The 16,831-nt window shown below is 39.6% G+C and overlaps 1 protein-coding gene and 1 non-coding gene across 2 annotated transcripts in view; both read left to right on the top strand.

Annotated features, from left to right (window-relative positions):
* Positions 1-593: 593 nt before the first annotated feature.
* On the top strand, positions 594-1,775 carry LOC102048278 (melanocortin receptor 5-like; the record flags this gene model as incomplete). Its single annotated transcript, XM_027815409.2, is given in 3 exon segments — positions 594-687; positions 820-1,651; positions 1,653-1,775. Coding segments are annotated over 2 exon segments (873 nt in total), but the record flags the coding sequence as incomplete, so codon positions are not given.
* A 1,116-nt stretch (positions 1,776-2,891) lies between these two features.
* LOC106631597 (uncharacterized) overlaps positions 2,892-16,831 on the top strand; it is a 32,343-nt gene continuing 18,403 nt past the window's right edge. Inside the window, exons 1-4 of the transcript XR_008732308.1 lie at positions 2,892-4,609; positions 7,359-7,642; positions 9,408-9,536; positions 14,420-14,541. This is a non-coding gene — a transcript (uncharacterized LOC106631597). The remainder of the gene's footprint in view (positions 4,610-7,358; positions 7,643-9,407; positions 9,537-14,419; positions 14,542-16,831) is intronic.

Here is a 16,831-nt window from a genome sequence, read left to right as displayed (position 1 = left end):
GAGCAGCTCTGGTAGATAGGTACAGTTAATTCTTGATTACAAATAAAAGGTTAATTTTAAAAACTGAGAATTATCTTGATATGCTTTGAATTTTATTTGCAACTGACATCTTTAAGTGTTCCCCTTCTTAAGAATCTGATGACTTACAGGTTTGGCTTGAATATTGTCATTACCAAAAATGCACTGAATAAAATATGATCTGGAATAGAGAACTTTTTTTTATTACAGAATTCTACCCATACCAATTCTTAATTCGTAACCTTAGTGTACCCTGAAATGTATGGATTTGTCTTCGTTAGGTGTTTAATACTATGCTTTTATGTAAGCATGTTAGTATTGTACAGGTAAACTGTTTATAACACCATTCCTATGAACTTAAGAAGGACAAAGGCCAGGAAAGCATTTAATTCTTTTTGCTGAAAATGTTCAATTCTTAATTGTGGCAATAATTTAAACTTAGGTATGTTGTATTCGAGTGAGCAGTTTCTGCTGAACCTGCATTTCTGGGGTCTGAGAATTGAGACTTCGAAAACTGTTGTTTGGTTTTCAGCAGAATTTCCAGGACATTGTGCTCACTTCTGCAGGACCAAATAGAATAAACAAAACTATGAATGAAGAGTGCATGAGTCTCTTGCTATCCATCCTTACTTGGAAATTAAAACACAAATTAACAAATCTCTATCAGAGGTTAATTTAGAATCAGTAGAGGAATATGGTGTGGAAGAGGTGGGATGTGTACAAGCCAATTTAAATAGAAATGGGTGATATTTGTTTTGTCAACTTCTGCCTGTTCTCGTCATGCTATATTTTTTTTGGCAGGGTCTTTTGCCTTTTGGAAAATGCATTTATCACACTCCTTGGCAAGTCCCTCAGAAAGAACAGAACGTGTTTGCTTCCATAAATGATGAACACGTCCTCTCAACTGTATGTTTCTGAACCAAACCTGAGTGCCTCTGGTAGCAACTTTACTGTGTCTACTGTCAAGAGCTAGTCATTGCCTTGTGAGCAAGTGGTCATTGCAGCTGAGGTGTTCCTAACTCTGGGCATTGTAAGCCTCCTTGAAAATATCTTAGTTATATGTGCAATAGTTAAGAACAAGAACTTGCATTCACCCATGTATTTTTTCGTTTGCAGTTTAGCAGTGGCTGACATGCTGGTTGGTGTGTCCAATGCTTGGGAGACCATAACGATATACTTAATAAACAATAGACACATAATTATGAAAGATACCTTTGTCCGTCAAATAGACAATGTCTTTGATTCAATGATCTGCATATCTGTGCTGGCTTCCATGTGCAGTTTGCTGGCTATAGCAGTAGACAGGTATATCACTACCTTCTATGCCCTACGTTATCACAACATCATGACAGTGAAAAGATCAGGGCTTATTATTGCATGCATCTGGACCTTTTGTACGGGCTGTGACATTATCTTCATTCTTTATTATGAATCAACTTACGTGATCATTTGTCTCATCACAATGTTTTTTACCATGTTGTTCCTCATGGTCTCACTAAACATCCATATGTTCCTCCTGGCTTGTACTCATGTGAAGAAAATAGCTGTTTTGCCTGGGTACAACTCTGTCCGTCAAAGAACCAGCATGAAAGGAGCCATCACTCTGACTATGCTACTTGGCATCTTCATTGTTTTGCTGGGCTCCATTCTTTCTTTCTTTTTTATTCCTTCCTTTCTTGCTTTCTTTCTCTTTCTTGCCCTCACATTCTTTCTTCCTTTCTTTCTATCTTTCTATACATTCTTTCTATCTTTCTCTCACATTCTTTCTTTCTCTCTTTCTTTCTTTCTATCATTCTATCTTTCTTTTTTATTCCTTCCTTTCTTTCTTTCTTTCTCTCACATGCTGTCTTTTCTTTCTCTTTCTTTCTTTCTTTCTCTCACATTCTTTCTTTCACATTCTTTCCCTTTCTTTCTCTTTCTTTCTTATTCCTTTTTTCCTTCCTTTCTTTCTTTCTTTCTCTCTTTCACTCATTATTTCTTTTTTCCATCTTTCTCTCTTTCTTTCTTTCTTTCTCTCTTTCTTTCTACCACATTCTTTCTTTCCTGCTTTCTCTCTTTCTTTCTTTTTTATTCATTCCTTCTTCTTTTTCTTTCTTTCTTTCTCTCACATTCTTCCTTTCTTTCTTCCTTTCTTTCTTCCTTTCTTTCTTTCTTTCTTCCTTCCTTCCTTTCTTTCTTACAGTGGTGTCTTACAGAATGTCTTGAAGAAATGCACACTAAAATAACTCTGTGTCCCTGGTGCTCAAATCGATGCATGGCTTAATTTTCCAACTACTTCTCCAGATTGCTTCTGAGAATAGAGAGTCTGCATTACCTGCATCCTTTTTCAGCAGCAATCCTGGGCTGTACACAAACAGTGACTGTGACTGATGTGGGAAGTTGAGGTAGTTCATGTGAAGGTCTAACCCAGGACTGATCTGAATAACCCATTTTTCCGGACACCCATCTTCTTCCTAGACGTTATTTTGTTTTTCAGTTGAAGGTGCATACAATGCACATTCCCTCATTCTTTTATTGTGCTCTTCAAGGCAAAGAATCAGTTTTAGCTCTATAAGAAGGCAGTTCCCAAAGCTTCAGCACTTTGTATTCATAGCAATGAACCATACTTTCTATTGACAGGTGTTGTAGAATAGGACTGACATTAACATCTGTCTTGATTTATGCGTCTAATTATAATCTCTCGTTCTGTTTCTCTAGGTTGGATTTTCCAACTGTCTGACTCAAATTCTGAAGATATTCACCAGAAGCTGCCTTTTTGAAATTTTCACTGTGACTCACGCTGGCCATGCTGATTAGTAAGAAGTCGGAACCTCCGCACTCTGCTGCAACTCAAGGGCAGAGTCCGGTGACAAAGTGCTCAAAGGTCTGTAACAAATTCAACAGGTGATGGGGCTATTTGCTGATGTTTGTGAGGCTGCCTGAATTCCTAGATACATTAGTAACCTTAATCATTTCTCTCTCAGCTGAGAAACTCAAATCAAAGTATGTTTTCTGCTTAGGTCACACTTCATTCTAAATTAATCAAAGTCTTGTCTGAGGATTCTGCTTAGCAAAAGCAGAGGTGTAATTTTTTTCCTCCCACATGTAAAAGAGAAGAGCAAACACCTAAGCTGAAAGAAGTGGAGTTTGACAAACCAATTATTCTCCAGCATTATGGTGATCACAGAGAAGAAACTTTCTCTGAGACATGGAAGGTTCAGACTGGCATGATTGTCACAGCAGAGCTGACATATAGCAAAGCTCAGATCCCAGTGATCAAGAAAGCAGGCACAACACAGAGAAAACTGCACTATGGACTGAATGATGGCTCATCTTCATTTAATATCCTTTCTGTTTACACAGCACGTGTGAATTCTAGCAAGAGTGTGAGAGGTGGTGGGAGGACTTTTACGGGGGGAAGACTCAGACTTAATGTGTAGCTGAACAGCTTCCAAGACTCTGCTATGTGAAAATGTTCATTTCTTATCAGGATGTATTTATATAGTACCAGAGCTATAGCGAGGTAGTCAGATTATAGCAACAAAGCCCAATATGTGTCAGGTGGGTGGACATGCCTCAGAAAGAAATTTTCCAGAATGAAGAATGCAGCTACAAGTTAATGGTGTCACACTGCAATCCATTTAGAGTATAACCTTGTGTTGAACAAAGATAACTTTTATCAATCATAGTCATCAAACTGGGTAAGGAGCAGCCTGCCCTGTCACAGGGAAAACCACCAAAGATACTGTGCTTCATAAACGTATTTCTGATTCACGTGTTGCTTCTGTGAAGATCACTTTTGGCCTGTACCAGACATGTTAGCTTAGTCAAGTGGGTGGATTTTGTACTGAGAGCCTTGCTCATCCTCCGTCCCTCCCAACCCACTTGTTCAGGGAAGGAGATGACTGGGTTAGTAACTTCACTTGTGCTTATACACTTGGACCCAATACCCAGGATATAGAGCTGATAGAGCGAGTTAGCCCCCTTGTTCTCTGCAGGGTCATGTAACAGAAGCCATAAAACTGGAGAATGATAACAAGTAAACTCCTTGACTAGTTTTAGCTGTCCTTCTGAGTATCTTGATGTTTGCCAAAGCTGCTGCAATCTCCAGAGTGGGGGTTTCTATACCAACATATTTAGCCTTTCTCCACATCATTCTATAGTTGGAACTTTCACCCCTTTTGGATGTGGCAGCATCTGTCTTCTTAGCAGGTAGGTGGATGCACTATGAGCATGTGCTTGGAGCTGCAAATTAGAGCAGAAAGCATGAAGCTATACAAGGATGTGAACAATGTTCAAAACCATAATGGGCATGAGAAAGATTATATGTTGTGTGATACCATATTTTTTCTGCAGCTTAGAGTCATAGCCTAGTTGGGTGTCTAACAATGGATTGGGTTTGTTTTGATTGGTTTTTTTGCATCTACCCTCTTCACTCAAGAAAGTGAAGCCAGGCACGGTCTTTAGTGACCAGGCTTCTGCTCAGATAGACTGGTAGTCCATGGAGAGTTTGGCATTGGAGGAGACTGACATCTACAGTGTGGGAAGATGAAAAACACCACTTCCATCTTCTTTGCAGGTCAGCTGGAGGTGAAGAAAGCTGGAAGTGAAGGTACTTTACCCTCTACAGGTCCCATCTAGCAGTAAAGTGCCACCATTTTTTCAAGCAGCACAAAAGCACTATGTTATCTAAATTGCTAAGCTAGACAGAAATTGCTTTGACAATTGAATTTCCCATTTGTGAAACCCATGCTGTAAGGACAGGATGCACTTTGGCTTACTAGAAAATTTACACACACAAAGGAGACAGCACACATTTGGGGATCCAGCCTTCTGGCTGCCTTGAATGCGTGAGATGAGGTGCAGATGGATATTACACACAGACAAAATGCAGAAACCCTCTTCCTCCCTGCACCCCTGCCACTTCTTGCTGCCTCACAATGCAGTGCATTATACAGGTCATAAAAAGAGCTGATCAAATGTTATTTGTTCTATGTATTGTTCAATCATCATTATGATTTTCTGTATTAAAAATAATTGGCATAACTTCATGGGGAAAGTGGAGCTACTGACCTAATCTGGAATAATTTACACGCAACAAAATGCTGAGATCTTAGTGACTGTCCACCAGCAAATATTTGCAAACCTGTTTGGCCCTTCCCTCTAAATGTGTCTGAGTGACTTCTCTAAGTCCCTTCCAGCTCCTTTTTCCACAATCTGTTTCTAATAAGCATAAAAATTAGACTATAATTGTCTTCACTAGATCTTACATGCTTGTTTTAAGAAAAATCCTTCAAAAGGTATTACTCATGGGTTTACATTTTCAACTTGATTATATTCCTTTCACTGGGTTACATTTATTCTCTGAGGTTTAGTCTTACACGTTCTTTTTAGGATTTGTTTTGGATACTTATCCTTCTATACAGTTTTCTTCCCTTCGTGGGTTGGTCTCCTGCCTAAAGGGGCATAGATAGGTCTGTCATTAAAATGCTACCTAATAAAAGCTGCAGGATGAACAGCGATATTCTCAATATCCTTGTGTCAAATCTCAATCTCAAATGCAGTTGTAAAGAGCAGATCGCCACTTGTGGAAAGCAAGCACACAGGTGATTTCCTCTGAAGTTTCAGACCCACCAGGCCATGTAAATTGAACAGTTCTCTTCTGGGTAATGTTACTCTCTGTTTGTATCTCTCTGTGTAGTTTTTTGCACCTTTACATGATATGAATAAAGGTTGTCATTGATTCCTACTTACAGCACAGTCTTTTCCTCAGTTTTTCTCTTTTATGCTCCTTTAGTGACTTTGGAGTACTCAAGGCATCTGGCATCATGCTCTGCAGAGAGGAACAGTAGCGAAAAATGAGGGACACATTAATTTGCAACTGCCTTCATTTTTAAAGAAGCCAAGTTCATTGGTTTACCATCCTGACTAAGATCTTGGGACTGGAGGGATATGTTTTACTGGAGCTGTGAAGAGAAGGATTATTCAGCTCATATAGAAAGACTTCAGGAGGAGTTTAATGTCCTCATAGCTAGTGGAAGGAGCTGGCCCTTATTTATATATATAAAAAAAGTCTAGGAGTCCAAAATATAAAAACCGAAACTGTAGAAGAATGGCTGCAGAAGCATGGCCATAGAATCTCTAAAGATCTGCACAATCCAGGCCTGGTATTAGAATAGGCCTGTAATTAGAATTGTGCTGAAGCTGCTGTGCTGAAGTTACCAAGAAGGTAGCCTTGAGCTATTCTTGAATCCTGAGACCAAGTAACTATGTTGTGCTAACAGGCCGTGGCTGTAACAAGCTACAGCTGCTGGGAAAGCAGGTGCAGGGCCAAGAGAGATAGGGACCGGTATGGGAAAATAGGGAGTAGCAAACCGCAAGGCTGAAGCACAGCAACACAATTAGCTACATGGATAGAATGCTTATTTTAGTCATGATAATTAGGGGTGTGAGAACAGCGCGTGCTCAGAGGCTAATAACCAATTATATTTTTGCTTTGGGAGTATGCATGTGTATCGAGTCTATATAAGTAGTGTTAGAAACTAATAAAGTTGAGCAAGATGCATAACTCATATTGAGTAATTTCTTGACTCCGGCGAACCCTTCTCCCAACACAAAACCATGTTAAACAATTCTCAATTGTGATTTAAAAAATCAAATCAAGCAAATTCACTTACACTGGCCAAACTTACATTATGGAAAAGCAAGCAAAAATACACAGAAGATATAAAGTGCAAGCATCAAATCTCAGGATTCCTGGTGCTTCTTACTTTGTCCTTGTTAATATGTATGTATTTTTCAAAACACAGTGGCAACTCAAGAAAACATAGCTTTTCTTAAAAATTCAGTTGCTGTATTCAGTTGAATTGTGAGGAAAAATCAGCAAACTTAGGACTATCTCTGGTGCTTCAAACAGTAAGTCCCACAATTTTCCAATCCCCTGTGTCCAGGGAAGACCATTGATACACAGAATACACTTAAGAACCCTTTTTTGATGATTTGAGGACTTCTTCCATGTGTTTCAAAATTTATGTCTTTCTGCAGGTCACCAGGTGTTTTTTTACATATGGGTAGATAAAAGAAGTATCAGAATACTGTTATTCTTAACAAATATTAAGGATAGAGACATAAAAAATGTTGCTGCAACTGTCAGCTGAAGGCTTATACATGAATGGCACCTATGTGCTGTTTTACTTTGTTTCTTCCTTTAAATTTACACTAGAATTTCAAGTGTTTTAGAACTCCTAGGAATGTCCTAGTAAGTGGAAATGGCATTAAAATCACACCTTTTGACATCAGTTCCTTTTTAATTTGTATTATTAAAACAAGAATTTAACTTGACTCTTTTGTCTGTATCACAGGGATACCAGCCTCACAGGCCTGTAGCATGAGAAAAGCTTGATGAGGGAGCGGATATGCAAAGTGGCTTTTGAATTAAAGACTCCTAGATCAAAGAGAGCTTCTTGGATTGCTTAGGCTTTACTGAGATACACCAGGAAAAACAGGTTTCATATTTCTACTTGATTACAGCAACACCGTAACAGTCATGTTTAGTCAGGAAGGAGGTCTGGTGACTAATGAAGAAATGGTCAGAGAATGGAAATGGCCTTGGGATAGCAAGCTTGCCCAGCCAGCTATAACACAGGTAATACTTATTGCTTTGCTTTTCTTACTGATGTTCTTACCTTTTCTTATTTTTTTAAATTGCACATTTTCTGGCCTCTCTGAGGTGTCTTAATTGCAAGGAACATGGTACCTACATTTCTTCTCCTTTAACACATTCTTTACAAAGAATGGCTTTCTCAGCAGCCTCTACATGAGTGAGTACCTTTACCTCTGTTTTACTCGTGTGGCATCTTAGCAAGAAGAAAGAAAAGCAAATTGCCTGGCAGTGCTGTAACTCATGATCTCAATAAAGCAGAGGCCCATCCTCCCTGCTGCAAGCATCTTGGAAGCATCTTTTCTGAGCTTGGGAATATGAACAAGCAATTCCTCATTTTTCTTTTGGGCATGTTCAGTAGTAGGCAGTTGTTTGCCTTACTTCAGGCCTGATCCAATTTCCACTGACATCCATGAAAAGTTTCCTCCTGCTTTGTAGTTACCAGAGCTGGGCCTAGAATGCTGCAAAAATACCAGAAACAAAGGTAAAACATTTGTGACCGAAGTCGGTAAGCGTGCCTTCAGGCACAGAGTTTGTAAACACATCCATTATTTTCAAGGGTTGGGTCAGGTGATTTTTTTATTCCTTGCTACCTAATACAGAGCTACTGACATCATGCTTAGTGTTTTTTACAAGGCATACATAAAACCCTGACTGAATGACAGGTAGCCAAACCCATAACACATTTTCTTTACTTGGCTCATACTACTAGGCTGGCAGCTAACATGAAGGAATAACTTCAAACAAATGGCAATAAAATTCTTAACAGCTGCCATGGCTGTTTCATGCAGGCGGATATTCTTATTTGGAGTTGGATTTTTTTCCTGTAAACCGACTTTTGTTTGTTCTTTAAAATCTGCAAGACTTTGAGACTTGCAAAATACCATGAGGTATCTGCAGTTTTGGTTTTTACAAAGTCTGTAAAAATTAAATCAGATAATTATTGAAACAGTTTGGGTCATCAAATACAGATTATAGAATGTGAATTATATGGTGTATCAAATTCATCTGACGTTCTTCAAGAGCCATATGGAAATGGTAATGAGTTTAGTAAAGCTGTTAGTTTTTGCAACATAATATTTGAATGGGTAAGAGTGTCAGAGGCTGGTAAAGGCTGGTGCAAACTGGCTTTTGGATTAAATGGGAGTGATTCTGAGTCCCCTGCTTGGTGTCACCAGGGCATTCTTCATGGTCTGTGTGCACAGACAATGCTAAAGGCTTCAGTGACTGTGATTTTAAGAAAGTACTTTGTATGTGTCAAAATACTAATTCTTTACTGGTGACTAAACATTGACCAAATCCTGCTCTCTGTCACCAGCAACAGTAATTAAAGGGCAAGCAAGGACTAGACCTTCCCGAATCGGTCCGTGTCTGACTCCACAGCCTCTGCTGCAGAAGTACACAAACTTCCCTTACGTGGTTTGAGAGTTGGAGAGTTTCTCAGGTCTTCCTGCTGTACAGCATCACCTTCCAAAACACGCACATTTGCTTTGGGCAGGGGTCATCCACATAAAGGGCTGGGAGCTGTCTCTGGCCACAGCTCTTACACCACAAGCTAACTTTGCAGGTTTCAAATGACAGTGACAGCACTTGTTTGTAGACTTAGGCCTAGAGTAACTGATGGTTCCCTCACCTATGACCAACTGTCTTGGACACCCTCTGAGACTTCAGTCTGCCTCTTCCATCCAAAGATAAATATGAAAATTTGTTGGAATTTGTAAATCTCCAATCTCCTTTTTTTCTCTTTCAGGTTAGTGAATACATCCCAATGATGACTGGAGGGTGCTTTGCAATTAGTTTGATCTACAAGTAGCAACATGAAAGTGTGTGCTTGTCTTTGTTACCGCTGCAGGGTGTGGCTCTCCCACAGTTAGAATTGGTATGTTGTAACTGCTACAGTAATGCATTTTATGAAGGCCCTTTAAATATATTATTTGCTCTGTGAACTCTGGAATTGATGAGCTTTCCCATAAAACACACTTTGCAAGTTTATTTCTTTTTAAGTGTGCTAAGTGCAGTCACACAGTGATCAAGGAAGAACTTACAGAGTTTAAGTGTAAACTCCGGTGGATTTATGCCAATGTCCACCTACTACAGGTCTGGCCCAAAAGGACAGTTATTCCTATGTACTTAGGTTCCTTTTGCTGCCTTTTTTTCCTGGCTGATTTCCTTAATGATTTGATGTATTCCCTGTTGTTGCATGCTGGTCTGAGACCAGAGCATGGTTCTGTTTGTATTCTCAGGAACAGAATTAAGACTCAAAACGGAGTCAAGAGCCAAGGAACTTTATTTGCCCAACAATAAATTTGCGAATGCAAAGGGAGAGAGAGCAAGAGATAAAGAGAGAGGAAGGAAGGAAAGAAAGAAGAAAAAAGAAAAAGAAAGAGTTCAAAGCAATAGCTACCACCCTGGAGCTGTGGCATCCCGACAGTCCGATTTGTTTCCAAGTCTGGTGGGGGAACGTTCCCTCTGATGTTAGTTGGTTCCATTTTTTTATAGAGTTGTTACAAGCTGTTCTGCTTAACCGCACCTTCCACCTGGCAATGGTGTACCAGCCCCACATTCCTCAAGGGCCTCCAGGCACCTTGACCCCCCTGACTCCAAGCCTGGGCACATGCACAGGGGTTTGGTTAAGTTTTGCAGGATCAGCCTCCTCTGTTGCTCCATGGCGTCAATCAGTTTTCTCCTTTAACAATGTATAGATAAATCTCTGTGGTGGAAGTGGTGTTATCTTCCTAACTTTAAATCTTTTCTGTGGCAGTGGTGTTACCTTCCTGCCTTAACAATGTATAGATCATTCACTGTGCTGATGGCGTGAGTTTCCTGCCATAGCCATGGGCAGACAACACATCTGCTGCAGCGATGGTGGGTCTCACCGGTGCAGTCTCTTAACACCTATTCACAACTTTTGGTGATTAAGTCCCTACCACCCTACTTCCAATGCTTATAGGTGCAGCTAGAACACAGATTAATCTTCTTTTTTGCTCAGAAAGGATGGTTAAATATTACCTGTAATTTATCTAGAATTCTCTAGTCTATGAGATAGAACACTAAGTGCATTGACAGCCCATTCTGATGTAGGTATAATTTATTAAGTGTAGGTGGCAAGCCTACACCTAATGAAGCCCCAAGAAATCCTGGTCTAAATCTTTTTGGGTTTCATTTCCATGCAGTGAGCTGCCTGTCTAGCTAGGTTAATCATCCAGCCAAACCTCTACATCTTCATAGCAAATGCTGTCTTATATTGGATTGAAATACACTGTTGGTAAAATGTTTTTTTTGGTGTGATCTGGAGGTCAGGCAAAAGATAGTTACAAAACAGTTGTTGGAAAAGCCGAAGAAATCTATGATCCAAGTAAAACAAAAATAAAATTCTGTTTGTTCAGAGGTTATTTCCTCCTTCCTGTTATATATGAAAGCATTTAACCTAAGAAAAGTAAAAGCACGCATTGCAGGCCTATAAAAGGCATGTATACGTCTCATTGATTTTAAGAGAAATTTAGATTAACTCCCGAACATCTGAGAAATTAAATTTTCAGAGTTATTAAATGTCATTTTTTATTTTTTAAGAGTTTCACAATGTGTAGCTCCTAGGCTTAGATATTAGAACACATTCTGTGAAATTGCCGCAACTAACATCACATCATTAGCAAAAAAACTCCCAGCTTCTCATTTGCACACCTTTCTGCTTACATGGGCAAGGAAACATTCTAAATGAGGGAAGATAAAAGTAGTGAATTAACGTATTCAAAATCTATTTTTTATTTGTTTGGAAACAAAAAATCAATCTATGTTTCATAAGCTAAACCCTAGATTTTTTAAACAGTTCTTTGATAAAAGAAGATTGAGGTGCTCTTAATACCTCCCTAATAAGCTGTAACGATTTGTAACAGTGGGATGAGAAACAATACCTTATTCCTTCTAATTCTGGAAATGGCTGGGCCGTACCAATAATAGAGCTACTATAATAGAGACCCTGTAAGACTGCCATCTGAAATGCCAACAGAACAAAAAAATGTTCAAAAAAATTAGAGAATTTCTTCTCTCATTTCTTCTTCCTGTGCAAAAAAATGGAGAATCTAAGCCTCTCTTAAAGCAGAATTAGGGAAGATGAAGCACCATGAGGAATTTCCTGGGTGTCTTTCACTGGTGGAATTGGAAGGGCCACTGCTCTGAGGGACAACAAGGGAACAGGGAGGATTGGTCTAACAGGAATAAGCCTTTTGGCTCATTCACACCCTTAAGTAGGTGTTTAGATTTTATCCAAATCTCTGTTCAGACCTACTTCTTTACACATAAAGCTTTCCTTGACACAGCACTGAGGTGGAGAGTTTGGCTTTAAGAGGATTTGACTTTAAATAGCTGACATGGAAAATTCCACCTGCAAAAAATTATAGGAAATATATGGCGAACAGCTAAGTTCTGAGTCAGAGAGAACCTGTGTCTTCACTTATTCTACTGGCATGAGGGTGTGTCAGTAAAAACCTATGAAGAAGGTAGGACCAGAAGCTTTTATTGAGTTATTTTAGTTGATTATGGGTCTGTACCCTCTAAGACTCCACACCAACTCATTAAGAGGTACCCCAGCGACACACACCAAATGTATATGATATTCTGCAATCTTACTGTCCTCCCTCCTCCAAGCAGATCTGTCATTTTAAACACTACTGGTCCAAAAGAACCAATTATTTTGAAAGGTCAGACTTTTTTGAAAATGCATATGAGAAGGTGGCATTTGCTTACATGAGAAATATCAGCTGTAGTTAGTGGCATTTTAAATACTTCTACATGTTATTTAATTATAGATTAACTGACCACACCAAAAATGGTCTAAACTTTACAGTAAAGCATTTGTCTTTGTACTTCGCCCTTTGTTTCTTATTAATGAAAATTATCTTTCCTCTGAATTTCAAACAGTGCTTCTTACTTATAATCAACAAGAATATCTCTCTCAATCTTTTTCTCTTCCAAAAATCAAATAAACTCCTTTTATAGCAATTAAAATAGCTCTATTTTCTTAGAGTTGTCAGCAATTCAAATAATTAAAGACAGTACACAGTAAAACCTCATAAAACAACAAATATTTAAATGCCGTGCAATGAAAACTGTGAATCATCATAGCAGAAATGATGAATACTCTCTTTAAATGCAGTTGAGCATACCGGGTATTTGTCTTTCTTCAAGTGGTAGATTCTAAGCCTAACATCATTCTTTTTGGAGTCCCATTTAGCATCCAGTTTCACATCAGTCCGCGCTCCCTATGAAGGTTCTTCACCCCGAGAACTCTCTTGCCCTAGACATGGTCTTCGTTATGAGGAGCTGGCCAGTAGACAACATAATCCATACCCTGCTGCTGGCTACACCTTTAGCCTGAGCAAGCAGCGTAATCAGAGATCATTAAAACCAGACATATTGACACTACCTGTCACTTAGTAGTTGCCTTGCATTTGTATTTTCTACCAGCAGAAAATTATTTTCTTCAAAGCTGAGATAATTTGGACAAACTATTGGAAGGACCTGCTATTTAGAGGAGACGAGACTTCATTCTGAGAATTTTCTTCTGATTCTTGTCTCCCTAGCCCTCCAATATGTTTAGCCACAGAGACTTTACATTCATTTCTTCTGAAAGGTCTAGGTAATATATAATTCACAGGGGCAAATCTGAAAGAGAAGGAGGAATATTTTCAGGTAAATTTAAATTAATAGTTACACTGTGGCATGGTAGAATCTGCAGCATTTTTAGAGAATACAGAATGCTGGCATGCAAACTAAGCTTTTGTTAAAAAGAAATAAAAAATAGTTACATTAACCTTCAGTGGGTAAAGTGACAGATTGCAAGTGAAGAGGCAGGTATCAGACTGATTTTGATTTATGCAAGAAATTAACAAGACAAGAACTGCATAGAATGAAAAATATACTTCAGTCTTAACTGGAGAGAATCCTACAGCTCTGGAGAATAGTGGGTTACCTGGTATCTACTCAAATTTAAAGAATTAGGGAAACAAAAATAAAACCACAGCAGTCCTGCCATAGCTACCTTCTGGGAAAAAAAAGAATCTCAAGGGGTGCAATATTAAAAATGTTTATTTTCATTCTAAAAGCATTTCATTTAAGATATGAAGTATATATTCTGTGTGGAATTAATTTTATATTAACTTGAGGTTACATTTTTATTTTTCAGAGGGGCCTTTGTTGTTAATTTTCATTTTCCATAGTTGTCAGGGGCTCTTTCAAACATGCACTGATATATGACTTACTGTTTGTAAAATGTTATTACATATATCACATCATTACTGTATGTTCAGAACAAACTAAAGGTAGAGCATTTGTTTGGAATGCAAAGATTTAATTGGTTCTAGATTCAGTGAAAAATCTAGCTGTCATATATGGTTCATGTGCTTTTTTTTTTTTGCGTAGTGCAAAGTGCTATCTTCTTTGGTCACTAGAGTTTTCATGGGCCCAGCCAAGCAGACAGATAGTAAGACTATTTACTCTGCTTTTCAGTATTTGTAGTCTCCTTTGTCCAGGTTAGAAGAGAGCAGGATTCACTATTGCAATTGTTCTCCAGTGATGGCTGAGCTGGCTAAAAAAGTTTCTTTTTGAATTATACCTTGTTCTATCAATAACTTGTACTTTGTACAAATACTTGCAGCTATTTGTATCTTTCAGGCATTTGATAGTGTTATGTCAGTGTCGGCACCATTAAACACCAAATGGAATCATTAGCTCCTTTAATTTGTTTTCCCATTGTTATTTTTTAAGGCCAAAGTTGACGGAGCTGTTGATGAAAGAAGAAGTTCCAGAGGCAACTGCAAGCCACATAAATGACATCAGTGCAGCCAGAGAACGGAAGAATTTGCAGAGGAAGATCTGGAGCATTGTGGGTGACTGGCTGCAGTATTATCACACAACCCTAGGTCAAGCACGGTCATAAACCAGCTGGGGACATGGTTTTATGAGCTTACTTCTATATCAGCTGGTACCAGAGTAGACTAAACAGTGCTATGAAAGGCAGTCCCAGACTGACCATCAGGGAATATAGACACTGCCGGCTTGAACACTGAGCTAGAACCTGTTAGTCAAATTGGCGAGCAGGTACTTGGGATACATGTTCCTCTGAGGTCAGCAGGTATTTCTATGCTGTTTCCGTACAGCACGGCATTAAAATTGCCAGACAAAAGCTGAAGAAGCCCACCCCGCAACTGACAGCAGTAGAACCGCATCAGAGCGCCACTGCATTCGGACTGATAAGTCATGCAGGAATTTGGCCGTTTAGAGCAAATACAGCAACATGTTAACACACTGTACTGTTCCCGGGGCCAGGCTAATACCTCTGTGTGGTACTGCACCGAGCCAAGCACATCGACTCGGTCAGGGATTGCTGCAGCGAGGTACACTGCGCAGTACAGATGCCCTGTGTAGATCCTTGAGATATAATTGGGTTGACAGACAGCAATTTCCAGTCCTGTACTGAGGAAACTACTGGGGACGTCAAGACAGGCAATGACCTGTCTGATTCCCTCCTTCCTTTTTAGTGCAACTTTTGTTAGACTGAGACTGTGGAAGTGGAGGAAGAAGCATTCAAAAAAGAGGAGGGAAAAAAGTGTGTAGTAACTAAAAAACATTTTTGAAGACTGTTGCTCTATATCCATTAGCTATAACTTTTAAACGAACTATCTGATAAGGTAATCCACTGTGAGTTCATATAACTCCTGACAGCATAAAAGCCAGGCCTGGGCAGAAGGCTAATATAAACTTGATTTCAGCCTTGAATGGAATGAAATTGACTTAGAGAGCTCATGCTTGTGCATTACATGCCATGGGAATCATTCTGTGAGTGCTTGATACATAAAAGCCTCCTTAATAATACAAGCAAAAGCTGTAAGAACATGTTCTGGTTTACAGAATGTTGTTCAGTAAATTCAGGCACTGCCTGAATCTGGTTTCTTTTCTGATTAATCTAGCAGAATACACATTCCATATATTGGAGTCCTCTTACAGGGAAGACAGCTTGAGCTTCACTTTGTTCCTTTGGCATGGTTCATTTTCCCTTTTCTACCTTGTTGACATCGTTTTCAACACTGATAATGTTTTCTTCTGGATTACAATCTAGCCACCAGAAAAACCTGCCAACCTGCCAATTAGTTATACCTAATCCAACAGCAGAGAATTGGTTTTGGGCAGGAAGAGGGAGATATAAAAGGCTGAGGATCAGATTTAAGATCTACCACTTCAGTTAAGACTTTGGCCTTTAGGAGGTCAAGGGAGGTGATCCTTCCCCTCTGCTTAGCGCTAGGAAGGCCATACCTGGAGTACTGTGTCCAGTTCTGGGCTCCTCAGTACAAGAGAGACAGGGATATACTGGAGACAGTCCAGTGAAGGGCCATGAAGATGATTAAGGGACTGGAGCATCCCTCCTATGAGGAAAGGCTGAGAGAGTTGGGGCTGTTCAGCCTGGAGAAGAGAAGGCTTGAGGGATCTCATCGGTGTATGTAAATACCTCAAGGAGGTTACATAGAGGACGGAGACAGGCTCTTTTCAGTGGTGCCCAGCGACAGGACCAGAGGCACTGGGAAAAAACTCAAACCCAGGAGGTTCCCTCTGAATGTCAGGAAATGCTTTTTTACTGTGAGGGTGACCAAGGACTGGCACAGGTTGCCCAGAGAGGTTGTTGAGTCTGTGGAGAGGTTGCTGGAGATATTAAAAAGCCATCTGGACATGGTCTTGGGCAATCAGCTGTCTCTGGCCCTGCTTGAGCAGGGGTTTGGACCAGATGATCTCCAGAGGTTCCTTCCAATCTCAAGAATTCTGTTGTTCTGTAATTGTGTGATTAACTTTCACGATTAATTTTCCAGTTTGGATCACAGAGCAAATGAGTTACATTTATAAGTACAAAACCACCATCAGTTACTGGGCCTGCTTTGTCACTGATTTCAGCATTGGTGGTGTATTTCAGGAACGGACCACATACACCTTCAGAAAATGTCTGACCTTCCTCTGTGACCCTTAAGGAAGGCCATAATTCAGTCTACAGATGCTCTGTCAGTTACTTCAGGTATGCAGAGATCACAAGGGAAGAGGAACAAGCCCAGCCAAACTTCCAAGTCAGAAATCCCTCTTCTAAATCAAATGCAGTTGACTCCTCCTTACAGCATGCAGCAGGAACCATACTTC

This window comes from Falco cherrug, chromosome 5 (assembly GCF_023634085.1).
Source record: "Falco cherrug isolate bFalChe1 chromosome 5, bFalChe1.pri, whole genome shotgun sequence".
Classification (NCBI taxonomy): domain Eukaryota; kingdom Metazoa; phylum Chordata; class Aves; order Falconiformes; family Falconidae; genus Falco; species Falco cherrug.
This window is presented reverse-complemented; position numbering and strand designations above follow the sequence as displayed.